This window comes from Photinus pyralis, unplaced genomic scaffold (assembly GCF_008802855.1).
Source record: "Photinus pyralis isolate 1611_PpyrPB1 unplaced genomic scaffold, Ppyr1.3 Ppyr1.4_unclustered_Scaffold1534, whole genome shotgun sequence".
NCBI classification, from domain to species: Eukaryota; Metazoa; Arthropoda; class Insecta; order Coleoptera; family Lampyridae; genus Photinus; species Photinus pyralis.
Window position 1 is genome coordinate 249,394 of NW_022171035.1, and position 15,334 is coordinate 264,727.

At 37.4% G+C, this 15,334-nt stretch overlaps 2 protein-coding genes across 3 annotated transcripts in view; both read right to left on the bottom strand.

The window, feature by feature from the left end:
- Positions 1 to 393: 393 nt before the first annotated feature.
- Positions 394 to 4,635, bottom strand: LOC116181673 (kynurenine formamidase-like). The gene is made up of 4 exons (XM_031502081.1): positions 4,286 to 4,635; positions 4,130 to 4,231; positions 1,130 to 1,346; positions 394 to 1,078 (listed from the first exon to the last, which is right to left on the bottom strand). The coding sequence occupies exons 1-4, from the start codon at positions 4,389 to 4,391 to the stop codon at positions 637 to 639; spliced, it is 867 nt and encodes a 288-aa protein (XP_031357941.1). The 5' UTR covers positions 4,392 to 4,635; the 3' UTR covers positions 394 to 636.
- An 8,981-nt stretch (positions 4,636 to 13,616) lies between these two features.
- LOC116181672 (GTPase-activating Rap/Ran-GAP domain-like protein 3) overlaps positions 13,617 to 15,334 on the bottom strand; it is a gene marked incomplete at its 5' end in the record, with an annotated part of 50,495 nt that continues 48,777 nt past the window's right edge. The window contains 3 exon segments of one of the 2 annotated variants that reach the window (XM_031502079.1): positions 13,617 to 14,301; positions 14,353 to 14,676; positions 14,724 to 14,964. In XM_031502079.1, coding sequence (XP_031357939.1) covers positions 14,090 to 14,301; positions 14,353 to 14,676; positions 14,724 to 14,964 — 777 coding nt within the window. 2 annotated transcript variants of the gene reach the window in all.

Consider the following 15,334-nt stretch of genomic DNA (forward strand, 5'->3'; position numbering starts at 1 on the left):
GTAGTAAATTAAAGACAACAAAATTCTGCGTCGATCCAAAGACGAACAAACAAAATCGGTTCAATAGGAAATTTTTTTACAAGCGGTCAAAAAACGCCCATTTTTTCCAACGAATTTCAAAAATTGGTTCAATTTTAAATTGTTTGTACTTTTTGAACCCTCTGATTCATCTGATTGATGTTCTACAATCTTTAGGGAGGGGGTGGTAGTGGATTTCATCGTTCCTTCAGGAGCCACAACGCATTAAAGAAAGGTTAACAAAGTTTTTTAGAAAAGTTGGAAAAAAAGGGCGTTTTTTGATCGCTTGTAAAAATTTTCGCTCTTTACATTATATACCTACTCTTTGGTTCCACTATGCGCAATGCACATGCTATTAACTTTATTTTTCAAAAGAAGAAGAAAAAAACTAGTTTTATTTATTCATAATAAAACAAAAAGGACGCAATACAACAATTAGACAACTTAATACGAGTAAATCCATTCATATATATTTCTTTGGTGTAAAACGATGTCTATAGGTAGTTACATGAAAACATGCAAAGCGATCTAATTAATTGTGAAAATGGTCGTTCACGGTGCAATGGCGATGTTTGATTCCTGGGCAACAAACTTCATTTTTCAATATTCATTCGTCTTTTAATAATCCTCCATGCTGACGATCAGTCGAACAATTTCGTAATTCTCTTCGTTAAGCTGTTCCGCAATATCGAAATGATCAACTTCTTTAACAACAATAAATTCGGATTTATAACCGAGACCTTTTAATTTTCGATAAAACGCTTCAGACTGTTCCACAAAGGCTGGACTCTCGTTTTCTCCAACTATCACAAAAAATATTATCCCCTCCGATGCGTGAAACGGTTGATATAGTGGACTGAGTTTCCTAGCACCCGCTAGATCCAATTGTAACGTTTCGTTTGCGCGAGTTTTCGTCAACGGAATCAGATCGTAGATTCCACTTATGAAAATGACCCCTTTCAAAATGTTCGCGCTGTCGGAAGGGATGGTACTGAAACTCGATTGAAAAATACTGGCCACTAGTTGACATCCGCCGGAGTGGCTGCAAACGTATAGAGATCTGAAACAAAAGAAAACGAGTTCTTTCATTTTGCAGGTGGAGTGTAAATACCTGGAGCCCAAAGAGTTTGCATAGTCCACACATTTTAGAAATGCCCTACTGATTTGTTCTTGAATTTGGTGTAAGCTTGCTTCGGGGGATAAAGTGTATCCCAAAATTATGACTTTGAATTCATTTTTGTATAAAGGTGCAACTATGTAACTGGAAATTTCTCGGCCCAATTCTTGCCAATAGTCCCCACCGTGGACATATATTACTATAGGCGAGTCTATAAAACAAACAGTAAGGTTTATACGTGTGTTATATTTTTCTATCAATGCTTGGAATTTTGAAAATATAGATATTCGTCCATTTTAGACTTGGTGACAATGTTTCTAATAAAATAAGCAGACTTTAACGATAATAATAGGGGGACATTTTTATGTACTCTACCTAAATATGAAACAAAAGCAATGCAAGAAAAAGCAATAGTAATTTTTGTGTCTCCGTGCTTCAAAGCTTTGTGTTCCGTAGCCAGATGCGTCCTTCTGGATCATCATTTTCCGGCCTAGGCCGGCAAAATATCACTAAACGTTGGTTGGTAGAACTTATTTCTCTGACATATCTAAATTTAAATTAATTAAGCATACCCAATGAATATTTCACCGTCGGAATATTTCTTGCTGGAATTCAGTTTTAAGCATATTATGACTTGGTAACATGGTAGTAACTATTACAGCCGTAAGTACCGCAACTCAAGAAATGTGAAACTTGAAATCTCGCTTACTGGTATTCGTTTAGTGCGGTTCACTAGTACAAGTAAAAACAACTTACCTGCTTATTAGTTTTCAGTATAACTACTTTTAAATGTTATCATTTTCTTGCGACTGCTCTTTAGAAATTTGTAATCAGATAATGTAGGTAGGTAAGTGTTTATTATTATAGTCCACGGCAGCCACCGCCTTTGTTTATTCAGTGATTAATAACAGGCTGAATCTTCGTCAGTTGGTTGGGTTCGACGAGACGGTAAGTTTTTTCTCTGAAAATTGTCGATGGAGGTAGCTCGTGATATGGGCAGGTGTTAAAAACTTGCAAGCGTAAAACTGGGAAAATGTACCTCCTAAATGTGTATGACCATTTTATTATACAAACATTCGGTGGGCCGAAGAATTCAGAGACTTTTACAACCGACCTTTAGTACAAAAGGAAGATTTTGCTATGATAATTTTGCAAGAGGTCAAGGATTTTTTGACCACGAAAATCTTAGGTCAGGACCTTACATCATAAAACAAGGCCACTCCTTAGTAGTGATGCCGCCGAGACGAGACTCAGTCTCGTCTCGTCTCGTCTCGTCTCGAATTTTCGAGACGAGACCGAGGTTCAGTCTCGTCTCGACGAGACGAGACTAAGCATGAGTCTCGTCGAGAGTCTCGCCGAGACTCTCGTTTGGTCTCGAATTTGTTTGTATTTATTTGTACTGTTTTAGCAGAATAGTCTAAATCGAGAACAAAAAAAGATAAACTTTTGCGAATCGATTTCTACGAGTTCAAGGATCACTGCGGATTAGAAGTCGTGTTTCCGATTACGAGCTGTCAAAAAATTCCCTGAAAATCGTATGCGATTCTTCGTACATATCTTGTTTAATTGTGCCCACGGACACGGAGGCCATCTTGAGGCCTCCAGTTGTTGTATTATGAGTATAGCAATTCACAAAAAAACAGTTCAATTAATCCGCTTCTGCCGCTATTTCCGGCTGGACAAAACTCGGTAGAAAAGAATTTTTCCTTAAAACCCATCGCCCTCAACCTACGGTTATCAATTTCAGGTGGTTTGGTTTTTGGTTTAATTTGCGGAAAAAAAATCACCGGAAGTGCCTATTTTTAATAACATTCCGGCCAGAAAAAGGCTGGCAGAAAACTCATTTTGTGTTATTCAAGTTGCAAGGAATCCAGTAACAAAGATTTCATCTTGTTAGCTTATCACTACTGGTTCCATGCGTCCGGCTCTCGTACCTACTATATTACTCCTATTATTTACTTGTCATGCCTTCGTAGTTCGTGGTCTTTGATATGCTATATGCTCATTGCTCTACCTACATACACTATATTTGGATAGTGTCTCGAGACCAGGCGAGACCAAACGAGACTAGACGAGACGAGACGAGACGAGACTGAACCAGGACGAGACGAGACTCAGACTTGGTCTCGTCTCGAGGTAACGAGACGAGACGAGACTTTCGAAAGTCTCGTCTCGTCTCGTCTCGCGGCAACACTACTCCTTAGATACGCAAAAAAAATACCAAAGCCCGGGCGAATCCCCTCACCAAGGCCACGACCTTAGGCTAAAAAAAAGTGGTGAGGATGGAGCCCCACTGCTACATATATACTGGCGAATCTCTTAGACGTAATTCTGCAGAAAGCTCCGTTTCCAACAAATTAGAGATTGCGAAGAAAGTCCAAGGACATGCCGAAACAAGAGTATTGCAATTTTGCTCCTCAAAAGGTCACATTCGGATTACCAACAAGTATCAATATATTGGGATGGAAAACCGAGTAGAAATCCTCAAAAAACATTATAGTTTAACGTTAACATGAATAAATATATAGCAGAGGTAAAACATTAAAATATGTGTAATTGAACGTATTCCTTTATTGGACAATTTTGGATAAAAATCATAACGATCATCAGGACTAAATGCGTTTGTGCCTGAAAATGAGAACTAAAATCTCTTGGTGTACGATCTTCTGCACGATTTTGCTTTCGATACCTAGTGCGTTATTCGTAATTACAAAAGTCAAAAGGCTTCACTTACATGACTAATTCAGGAATGAAATTATGCGTACTACACACATAAAGATATCCATCTTAGTCATATAGAAACAAATGTACCTACCATGTATGAGACTGCATCAGATAAGTTTAACTGAAACATGAAATACCGGTTTTTAATCACGTGAGCGTTATGTTTCGTGATTACCGGGATACCAACATTATCAAATTAAATATTATGCGCATAGTCAACGCCGTCATTTTGCGTCAAGTCTTTTATTACCAAAACGATTTGTCTCTTACCTGAAGGTAGATTGGTTCCAAAGATATCCAGTTTTTCTTTATCTGTTGATCCATACGGAATATTTAATTGGCATGGTACATACTTTCGTGCGAGATAACTGGCTGAAATTATAACCACCCTCCATTAACTTGTAATAATGGAGACATGCTAATTACCTTTGGTAATAAACTCGATGTGCTTTTGAACAATCTCTTCAGCTCTGTATCTCCTTGACCATCTGCTAGGCGAGAATAACCATTCTAACTCATCACAACGATTCATTATAAATTTTCCAAGCGTATGTTTATTTTCAATTGTGTTAAATATTTTGCTGGAGATATGAATATTGAGTCACGAACTTACGCAACGTCTGAATAAACAATAATGATATAAATTCGTAAAAGACTAGCAACACGTGCCACGTGTGTTGTTCATATAGTAATAAAATAACCTATGGACGGACGAGAAAAGTCAATAGCGTTGATGCGGTATGCTGATGTCGGTTATCTTGCTTTGATCAAGTACATTTTTTTATTGTATACATAAATCTCAACGCACAATAAGCAATTAGAAGTGGGACTGCCGATACATTGGAGAATTAAGGTATTTTTTGCGCCGCTCAAATTAGTTCTTGTTAAGTACAACTAATTTTGAAGCAGAAGATAAATAAGTGTCTATAAATAAACAAGAGTTGTGACGAAGCAATTTATTACAAACATAATCGATTAGACCGTACCCTAATACTAACAGATCGCTTCTATATTATATCCAATACATTTGCCCAACTTATATCACATTTTTTAAACAGCACCTACCAAACAATTACGAAATGGTAGGTCAGTGAATTTCCATTTTACAGTACAGTTCACGTTTACGCATTCACTTGAAGGTTATCGAAATAAGCCAAGAGAGTGGTGACGAATTGATCGCAAACGAAAACGAAAACTATCTTATTTCCTTCGTTACATATTATTGTACTTTTATTCTATAAGAGTAGCTACCTACTGTTGCAGGCATATTTACTGCTGGAGTGCAAGCCTAGATCCATATCAGTGTCTTCAAAAGATGTAGACAATAATAAGAAATGATAAGTATTATTGCGCCTCAGATTTTAATTATTTTACAAATTATCCAATCATTATATTTGACCCAAGCAATAGGGTCCTGTAGTTTTTTGTGGAGTGTGCTATCCCCTCTATTAATAAGCGGATGGAGCCTGTACTTCAAATTGAGAATAAAGAAATAAGACTCCAGAAGCACACCGGGGAGTAATTGGGGAAGGGTTTGGCGTATACCTCCTGGAATCGGGAGAACTAGTTTGAATAATAATTATCCTTTGGAATCGCATTTTTTCTTCGTCCCTTGTTTTAAGTTATAATTAGTTTACAAATTACCATATGTTACAATTACTAGTATTTCACTTGCGCAATGAGACCACTTCGTTTCTCCGAAAACGATTACATCTATACTATACAGGCAGGCAGTGGCGCAGCCAGGATTTTGGTATTATATGGGAAGGGTTGGAATTGGAATTGAAAAGAAATCTCTCTCATCTGTCAAATCGCTACAGCGTTGCCGTCGTGACACACTAATTATCATAAATTTTCTTATTAAGTTTGTAATGTTCCTAGGGGGGTCTATCAAGCCGACACGGAAGACGTTGACTTACCCTATACTTACGGTTGGCAACTCTGGCAAAAACTACAAGCAGAGCCACCTACCTTTCAAGTCAAAACGATGGTAGTCTCGCGGCACTTTTGAATTTGGATGACAGTCGGCTCGATATGGATGGCACGAATGGACTCCTACGTTGTGTAATCGGTTCTTTTATGTGTTGGGCCGTGAGACATAATCGGGAAGGGAATTAAATAAAAGACAGAACTTTTGTGCGTAAGAAATGACAAGATCAAATAAATATATTAACGCACACACAAGACCATGCCAGGGAAACCTTCTCCGGGACTAAAACCCTGGCAGAGGCCACACCAATACATGAAATAAATAATCTACAGCAATAAAATGCAAGAGAAAATACACATAAATAAAACATCTCAAATGGTATCATAAAAATCAGATAATCAAATCAAATGCAATTAAAAGTTCATAAAAACAAAATACACAAGACATCATAAATGCAGTGGAAAACATGATAAATCAATTCAGTGCAAAAAAACATCAAAATACCTGTACGATCAATAGAAATAACACAACTCGTCAAATACACAAATTGCATGTACATAGGAAACATGTAAATGGTGTGGCTCTACTCCATCCTTCAGTTAACATAATTTAATTTAACACGAAAAGTACATGTGAGAATGCCATTGGCCAAATAGCAAGTATTCATGTGAAAATCGATTATCGCTCAAACAGAACATATTTTAAATAGAGGAAATGTAAATGAGAGGGCCCCACTCGTATTGCTAAGATGTTAAGAACTACAATCCGCACGAGACGAGTAGGCAACAGATACAGCGAAAAATCTAACTGCATTAGGTACCTACTCCACGGAGACAGAAATACCCACTCGCACACACAAACATCGAAACATCAAATAAAAGAGCCCCCCTTCGTATAGCTAACGCACAAGAACTGTAGCGAGCCACGAAACAGAAAGTAACAGATACAGCGAACAATCAAACTGTATTAGGTGCTTCCCTCACGGAATTGTTACGGGTCAATCGATCAGAGCAACATCACACCGATAATCAACTCCTCATGAATAACTGAAGTAAATTACTTAATTAAACAAAATAATGGCATAATCATCTGTACAATATGACACAAACATGATTCATCTAACGGTACACGAAACAAAGGCATGGAGTACGCCATGATTCAGATATCGTAGTTTATGCAAAATCAGCAAAATGTAAATATCACATTGTGGCAAGAAATTCAATGATTAAATATCTAGTACAAGAAAGAATAAAATGGTTACTACCTGTAAATACAGCTTCAAAACACCATCACCAAAAATAATCAAGAATAATAAAAAAACCGGGAAAGCGTGTGCCTTCCGTCGACCTCGCCGCCATCTTCTCCATTCTCCTAGTTTCGTTACGAAAATCCCCTAGTATACGGCATCTGCGCAAAACCGTCATTGATTATATACAGAGCATATTATATTTTTGTTTCGGATGTAAATGTGTGTTGCCTAACCATCAGGGTGGATTATCACAAGTTGTTTAATTTCAACTTATAATTGATAAACTTATAAATATTTAAAAATCCATTTAGATCCTTTCAAATATATGTGTTATTAATATTCCCTTAAAAATCGTCTCGCGAAATGGGACAAGTTCGCTTTCTGCAATGTTTACAAACTCGACGAGATGATGGCACGTTTTGATAAGCCTCAAGCCATCTCTATCTTTATTTCTTACTCTGAGATCCTAGCTAATAATATATAAGCTCCTTCCTTAAGGTGGGTTCATAGCTCTCCGTTCATCCCAAACATAACCTTACTATTGTTAAAAAACGGATCAACGGAAACGTAAATGTTCAACTTCGACCAACTTTTCCGTGGTAATTGGACGACGTACGGTTTACTGTATTCTGATTGGCTAACGCACACACGGAAACGTATGAACGGAGAGCTATGAACTATGAGCCTTAAGGCTGATTCTCACTATACATAACGTTTCCATACCATATCCATTCCATAACCATTCCCTAAATTATTACAGGCTACGAAATTGACCTTTAAGTGATATGTGCGTAAGACATTCAGTCGAGCGCTAATACACATTCGCCTTCCATATGTGAACGGAAAGGAGAATGTGTATTAGCGCGCGGCTAAATGTCTTACGCACATATCACTTAAAGGTCAATTTCATAAGTATAATAATTTACGGAATGGTTATGGAAAGGATATGGTATGGAAACGTTATGTATAGTGAGAATCAGCCTTAGTGGACGACGACCTACGATTTACAAATTTACTGTCTTCTGATTGGCTAACGGACAAACGGAAAAGTATGAACGGAGAGCTATGAACATACCTTTAGGCGTACTGAATTCCTACCACCTACGATTTTACTCGTAGCTTACCACAACTCACAACTGTTTAAACTTTTTAATTGTAAGGTTAGATATATTTTTAATGTAGGTTTAACCGATTAGATGTGTTGTGACTTTAAAAGTGACGTGCGACTTCGAATTTGTATCCGTTGAAAATACAGATACCAAACAGCGTGGTGCTAGAACAATGTAGGAGCAACATTCCATAATTGTGGACAATTTAGAAAACAAGTAGGTAAAAAAATTTTCGCTCTAAAGCTTCATTCATAATGCAAGAATTATCAATTACAATCAGTGCGTAGGTATTTACCCTTAAAAAAAGGCCGTATGACACAGTACTAAATTTAGTACGCAATTTTTATGACAAAAATTTGTACAAAATTTTGTGTAGTGTCATACGCATTTCGTAAGAAAACTTGCAACAAAATTTGTGGGCAAAAATTATTTAGAACGCGTTCTAAAAACTGCATAAATTATATACAAAAACTGTGCAGAAAGTTGCCACGCATCATATCTGTTTATTTGTAATGACTACGCCGTTGTTTTAAACGCAATAACACTTTTGCTATTAAAATGATAGAAGTTGCAGTAACTACAGCAAATTCCATAATACCTCGTTTATACTATGTGATCAAAAATGAGGTGCTGTCGAGTCACCTTTGGAATTTTTGTTTACATGGGAAATCGTATTTAGCTTGAACTTCCAAAGGCGACTCGACAGCCACTCATTTTTGATCGCCCCTTAGCTTTGTTAATAAACAAAGTTTATAGGTTATGTTGCAAAGAAACCTATTAGTGAAAACCACAGACATTGAACCAAACTAGAACCACAGAATATAGTGCTGGAAAATAAACACAATTCCCTACATACTAATCCAAACAGCACAGGCGCAAATACAATTTTCCTTTCAAAATTTAGTAATAGTGTCAGACAGAAGTAAATTTTTTTATTCAAAATTTTGTATCAAATTTTGATTCAAATTATTTTTATAAATCTGGTATTAAATTTAGTACAGTGTCATACGGCCTTAAAGCAGAAATTAAGAAAAACTCATCTTTCCAATACACAAAATCGAGCACAAAATTAATTTGTTAATTTTAAGAGTGACAGCAATGTCCTTTTTAGGTATCATATTAACAACAGCAACAAGTTTCCATTTCGCATTAATTTCGGGAATGCTGTTTAAAAGGAATTTATGTCGCACTTAACAATACATACTTAGTACTTATAATACAATACAGGGTGTTTTTTTTAAGATGGGCCATACGACAATGTAAAGGCGTTGAGTTATTTAAAATGGGTCATAGGGAAATTTACATTGCGCCAATTGTTCTCAAATCTTGGCCTTGCGCTTAGTTATTTCACTGACAGTTCTCAATCTGATCCTGCATCAACGAAGCAGCAACATGTATTTCGCCTCTCGAAAAGGTGTTCATGTAGTACAATTTGTACAAGAGTGGGCACAGAAGCTAAGTGGTATGCGAGTTATTCAGTGCCGAGTATATGTTTGGTTGCCGGTGGAAAACAATTCGAGCACCGATTGTAATCTTATACGTTTATATCTGATTTGAATAAATTTGTTGATTTAGAAACAATTTCTACAGTACTGTGGCAGATGATTCGCGAGGAAGCTATGACTGAAACAATTGATGCAATGTTAAATTTCCCTATGGCCCATTTTAAATAACCCAACGCCTTTACATTGTCGTATGGCCCATCTTAAAAAAAGCACCGTGTATACTAATAATACTAAAGTAAAGATGAAGCTTATCGGATACGAATGCCAACAGATTTTTCAGAATAGCAAACAGACATTAATATATTATGACATACTAGAAAACCGCTTTAAAAAAAGGAGAAACAAAATCTGTATAAAGGTTGATTCTCACTATATAGCTATACCACAGATATACTTCTTTACTATATCTGTGGCTATACATTACGTTTCCATACCATATCATTTCCATAACCATTCCGTAAATTATTATACCTATGAAATTGACCTTTAAAGGATGATTCACGTTAGACCGGGCCGTGTCCCGGTCGGATCACGGCACCGTGCCCCGGCCGGGCTGGTTCATTCATGTTACACCGGGCCATGTCCGTGCCGTGTGGCTCCGGCTGGACAGAGCTGCATGTTACGTTCTGATGTGATGCCGTGTCTACCTCTTAACAAATATCACTGTATATAGTTGTGTTACGTTAACATACATGGATTTAATTACACGTACCTATACTAAATTTGAAACTTTAAATGTTTTCAATCACCCCATAGTGGCGTTAAGGACTTTTTTAATGTTTTAGGTATTTGAGAGACTATGGTAGATAAAATATTTTCAAGTACAAAGGTTGATTCTCACTTATCATAACGTTTCCATACCATATCCTTTCTATAACCAATTGAAAGGAAAGGAAATTGACCTTTAAGTGATATGTGCGTAAGACATTCAGTCGCGCACTAATACACATTCGCCTTCCATATGTGAACGGAAAGGAGAATGTGTATTAGCGCGTGGCTGAAGGTCTTACGCACATATCACTTAAAGGTCAATTTCATAGGTATAATAATTTACGGAATGGTTGTGGAAAGGATATGGTATGGAAACGTTATGTATAGTGAGAATCAGTCTTAATTCATAAATAGTACATCCTTAGACTGTGGCCCTTAAGGCGCGGGGCCTGGGGCTGTAACCCCCAAAGCCCCCCCCCCTAATCCTGGGCTGCGTTTAGTAACCGTGTCTCTGGAAATAATCATACCCGCCAATGTGGCGACGAAACGAGTTTAGGTATTAATTTTCATATGATAGAATTTAAGCAAATCCCCTGAAATACAAACACCGTGCGCATGACATCGTTACAAGTAGCGTACAAATTAGCGCAGAAGTTTGAAGTTTGTTAACTTTAATTGGTAATTGCTAATTCTTGCATTGTGAATGAAGCTTAAGGCGAGGAACTTTAGCGCATTTTCCATACATTGAATAGTAGTTCCCAAAAGGTCACACTCTAATTGTCACGATTTTTCATGGTTCAGGTACCTAATACGATTATCTTTTCTAGAAGCATCTTGAAACTTGAAACTTTGACATATGCTTGGCGTCGCCGCCTCTCCCAGGATTTAGTCAACTGTTGTGAGGATGCGTCCCTAGTAGGCACTATCAGGGACGTTTCACCACTACTTTGTTGCCATCGCGCTGGGCCGCGACATATGCCAAACAATGTGGTGGAGTTTGTGGATTGGGGGGGTTGTGGGGGGGCGGCTAACTGGGTGTTATCCGACCCGAACGGGTACGGCCACAGCTTCGCCACTGGTATTCTGCCTTAGAGGGAAGGGAACTCTGCTTTCTAATGATAGCTTCTTCTCCGGGCGTTCATATGTTTCCGATGTTAATTCCCTTATCGGCTTTCTTGTAAGGTTGCTGTTTAGTGTTTTCCATCAGTGCCTTTCGCTCCGCCCTCCTCAAAGTTAGTCTATTACTTCTTGTTAGCGCTGAGGTGTTAACCCCGTATAAGATTGTCGGTGCTATGATCGTGTTGTAAATCATCATTTTCAAGCTGTCCGGTATTTTCTTCTCTCGTATGAAGTTCCGAACTCCATGTGTGATTATGAATGCGTTGGTTATTCTGTCTTTCACTGTGTTGTGCCTGCTGAGTGTGCTGCTTATGTACGCTCCCAGATATTTAATCTTGTGCTTCATAGTTATCTCCTTCCCGGCTATTGCGTTCTTGTCTCCTTCTTTGTACTGGGTGTTGCTTCTTGGGTCGCTTATCATCATGTAGCTCTTTTCGTTGTTTATTTGTGAGTGGACCTATCGCTCTCAATGTCTTCTAACTTACCCGCGATTACAAGTATGTCGTCCGCGTACGCCAGTAGTGTCGGTAGTTGCAATTGGTCGCTTGTGCTGAATATACTCTCGCTTTTTTTCTTCAAATTTCTCCACCTCAATGCCTCGGCACTTCTTGATTACGATTGCCGTACCTCTGCTGGTTCTCTCCTTCTTCCCTCCACCTATCCACCAGTCGTAGTTCCTTGTCGCAGCCATGCCGCTTGCCAGCTTGGTTTCTTGTAGACTGATGGCTACATCGATTCCTTGTTTCCTTAATTCATCGTCAATTAGCTGCCTTTTCCTTGGGTTGCTTGCTCTGTTATTAAAATTTCTCAAATAGAAATTGGACAGTTGCGCAGTTTGCTTTATTTCCATTGTGAAACATGGATACCTTTGAATACTCGTACATACAATAGACTCTCAGTAATCCGGCAGATTGGACCGTGGTAGATACTGTCGGAGCGGATGAAAATGCCAGATTACTGGAAGTTTATTTAATAAAAAGGGTTGAAACGCACGAAACAGGTGTTTCATTGTAGCAAAATAACTACCTAATTAAAGGTATTTTAGAATCAAAAGTGAGATATTCACAAATTATCTCTAAGAAATAATAGTTTCAATAACGTGTCTCAACTTGAATCCCACACCACGCCCGTCAAAGTGCGCCGGATTACTGGGATGCCGGATTGTAGAGAGTTTACTATTATCAAAGTTGGATACATTATTTGTATGCGGTTCTAAACTCTCTGTACGAATCGTCACCTGTCAATAAAGACCTGGCCACCTGTGTCGAACACGCGTCCAGTATTTTGTTTTGCGTTCCTTCTTTTCTGTACTTCAGGGCATAAGTAAGTTTTATTTACAACTACTAAGGATGCTCTGATTTAAACTTTCGATCATATTACTTTTCGATTTCAAAAGTGGGAACTGGTATAGTTTTTGGGGGTGCAGGTGTTCCGGTGGCTATTCTTAAACGCTGTCGTGTTGATTTTATTTCCGTAGTATAAGTACGCATACAACCTGGCGGGTTAAGTCATCACAGTATTTTGAATTTAACCTGAATTCATACGGAGGGAAAATTAACATCTGTCTTCATCTGCTTTACATTATCACTTACGTAATCTCGACACCGCTGCCATAGCATATATAGGTACTTCGGGCATAATGTGCGAGCGCGATATTACTTACCTAGGTAGTACCTATAGTATACACATCAATTATTTTAGTTTGTTGTAACGTTTTCGTTGTTACCAGGTCTGTGGTACTATTTTATTAAAGAATTGTGTGATCTATCGTATGGTTCAATGTCAACAAGTTCGTCAATAGAATTTGACAAAATTCAAAAAAAAAAATTCAAAAGAAATACCTATGATTTTGACAAATTTGATTATTAAAAAAATAGAATGCTCCTTTTCTATTTCGTTCCAGTTCATTTTTGGGGTCCTAAGTCAATGGTTTGCAGTTTTTGAGGTTATATTGTCTCTGTTTCCTACCTTTATGTGCATTCTTTCTCTCACGGTGAAACTATCCATTCTACACTGCGGACCGTGGTTCGGACCCCTTGTCTAATATTCACACGCACACATCTCACAACGAATCTAAAATGAGCTACCAAATAATACTTCTAATATTTATTTGACATGTTTGATATTTTTAAAATGTTAAGTACACATATATCACAGAGTAAAACAATTAAGAAAGGCAATTTACAACAAAGAGATGATCGAAAACGTTAACTTTGTGATAGTAACACAGTAATGAACACCATTATTGTGATATATAGGTAATTTATTATACTATGATTTAGTAGATAGGTGCATATACATTAGAAGTATTTTATTATTATATCCAAAACCCGTTTTTCCGAATGCAAATTGACTATCCAGACGGTAATTGAAGTAATGGTTAATGGAAAGATAACATTAAATTAAATTCAGGGAATGATATGAAACAACCATCAAACATTGAATCTCCCGTGTTGGTATTAAATTTGTGTGAGGTAATAAAATTAAACAATTGATTAGGCAAAATGTAAATTACTTTTCTACTCCGTATAAAATTTACTGTTATGGGATACCATTTTCATTAAAACGTTCTACGACCATCTCTGAAAAACACAGTAAATTATGACTTCAATTTAAAGAATTTCCTTTAGTTGGAGGAATTGGAGAGCTAGTTGCACTACGGGACACTCGCGGTTGCTCTGGGACGCCTAATGTAAAGTCGGATGATTTCCAAGTGTCTGTCGATCCACTTGAAACATACTTGTGCTCCGAATTCGAATGTCGGCTAAGAGTTTGAATTGGAATGCGATACAATCGCAATGGACGAAGTTCTGGAGATGCTAAAAGATTTCATAACACTTGAAAAGGAAATCGCGTTGTTATAGAAATACCGTTTGGACTTTGCGGTGGAGTAAGCTTAGTCGTCTCTGTCGATTTTATTTCCACCGTAAGATGCTCAGTTTTGTTAGGGAAAAATTCGGGAGAAGTTGTCGAAAAGAAAACATCATTTTTCGAAGTCAAAAGTTGCAACTTCGGCATTGTCATCGTGTGAACTAAGTTTCCATTTACAACCAGTCGAATTTCCATCGTATTCGATGTAAAGGCTATTACGTACGGGAAAGCGCACACAATATCTGTAGGTACGGAATTCCAATGGAAATCAAATTCTATGTTGGTTATGCTGTCTTCGTTAATTTTTTGGAAATGGCATGTATCTGTAAAGTTTACATTAAATTTCATTAAATTTAATTGGTTACTTAACGATTGTAACAGAGAAGCAATTGAACTTCTTGATCTTCATACAAATCTAATGCAGCTACCAAGTGGGCTTTAGCACTGTCAACGGTATGCAAATGTCGCGCTATACCAGTCCGACCATTCACAATGTCCCAATGATTTTTGTACCCAACGCATAGGTAAATATCTCCATGTGAAGGTGAACTCTGATTCCATCCACAATCCAATACTGTAATCATGCTTGGACTCTCATTTAATAATAACTCCTAAAAATAAAAATCATATACCTATTCTACTTTAGTACATCTTAACAATATTTAAGTTGTTTAAAATGGACTTCTTAAAGCAAAGCGCATGAGCGAATATATTTATTCGAAATTGTAGTGGTGCATTTGGAATTTTGTTGCAGTCAACCTCGGAGCACGCAAAAAAATGTTCTACTAATTCGATACAATGTGCGAAAACATAAGTTCCAAGATAAATTGAGGTATAATGAATGTTAATTATCTTCGACTTCTTTAACTAACGTATAACGAATATTCCAGAAATCCCGCTAGACATCGAGGCGCCATGAAAAATTAGTCATCGGCAATAAGGAATGAAGGCGGATGTGGAGCAATCTTTTCCGGAAAATAT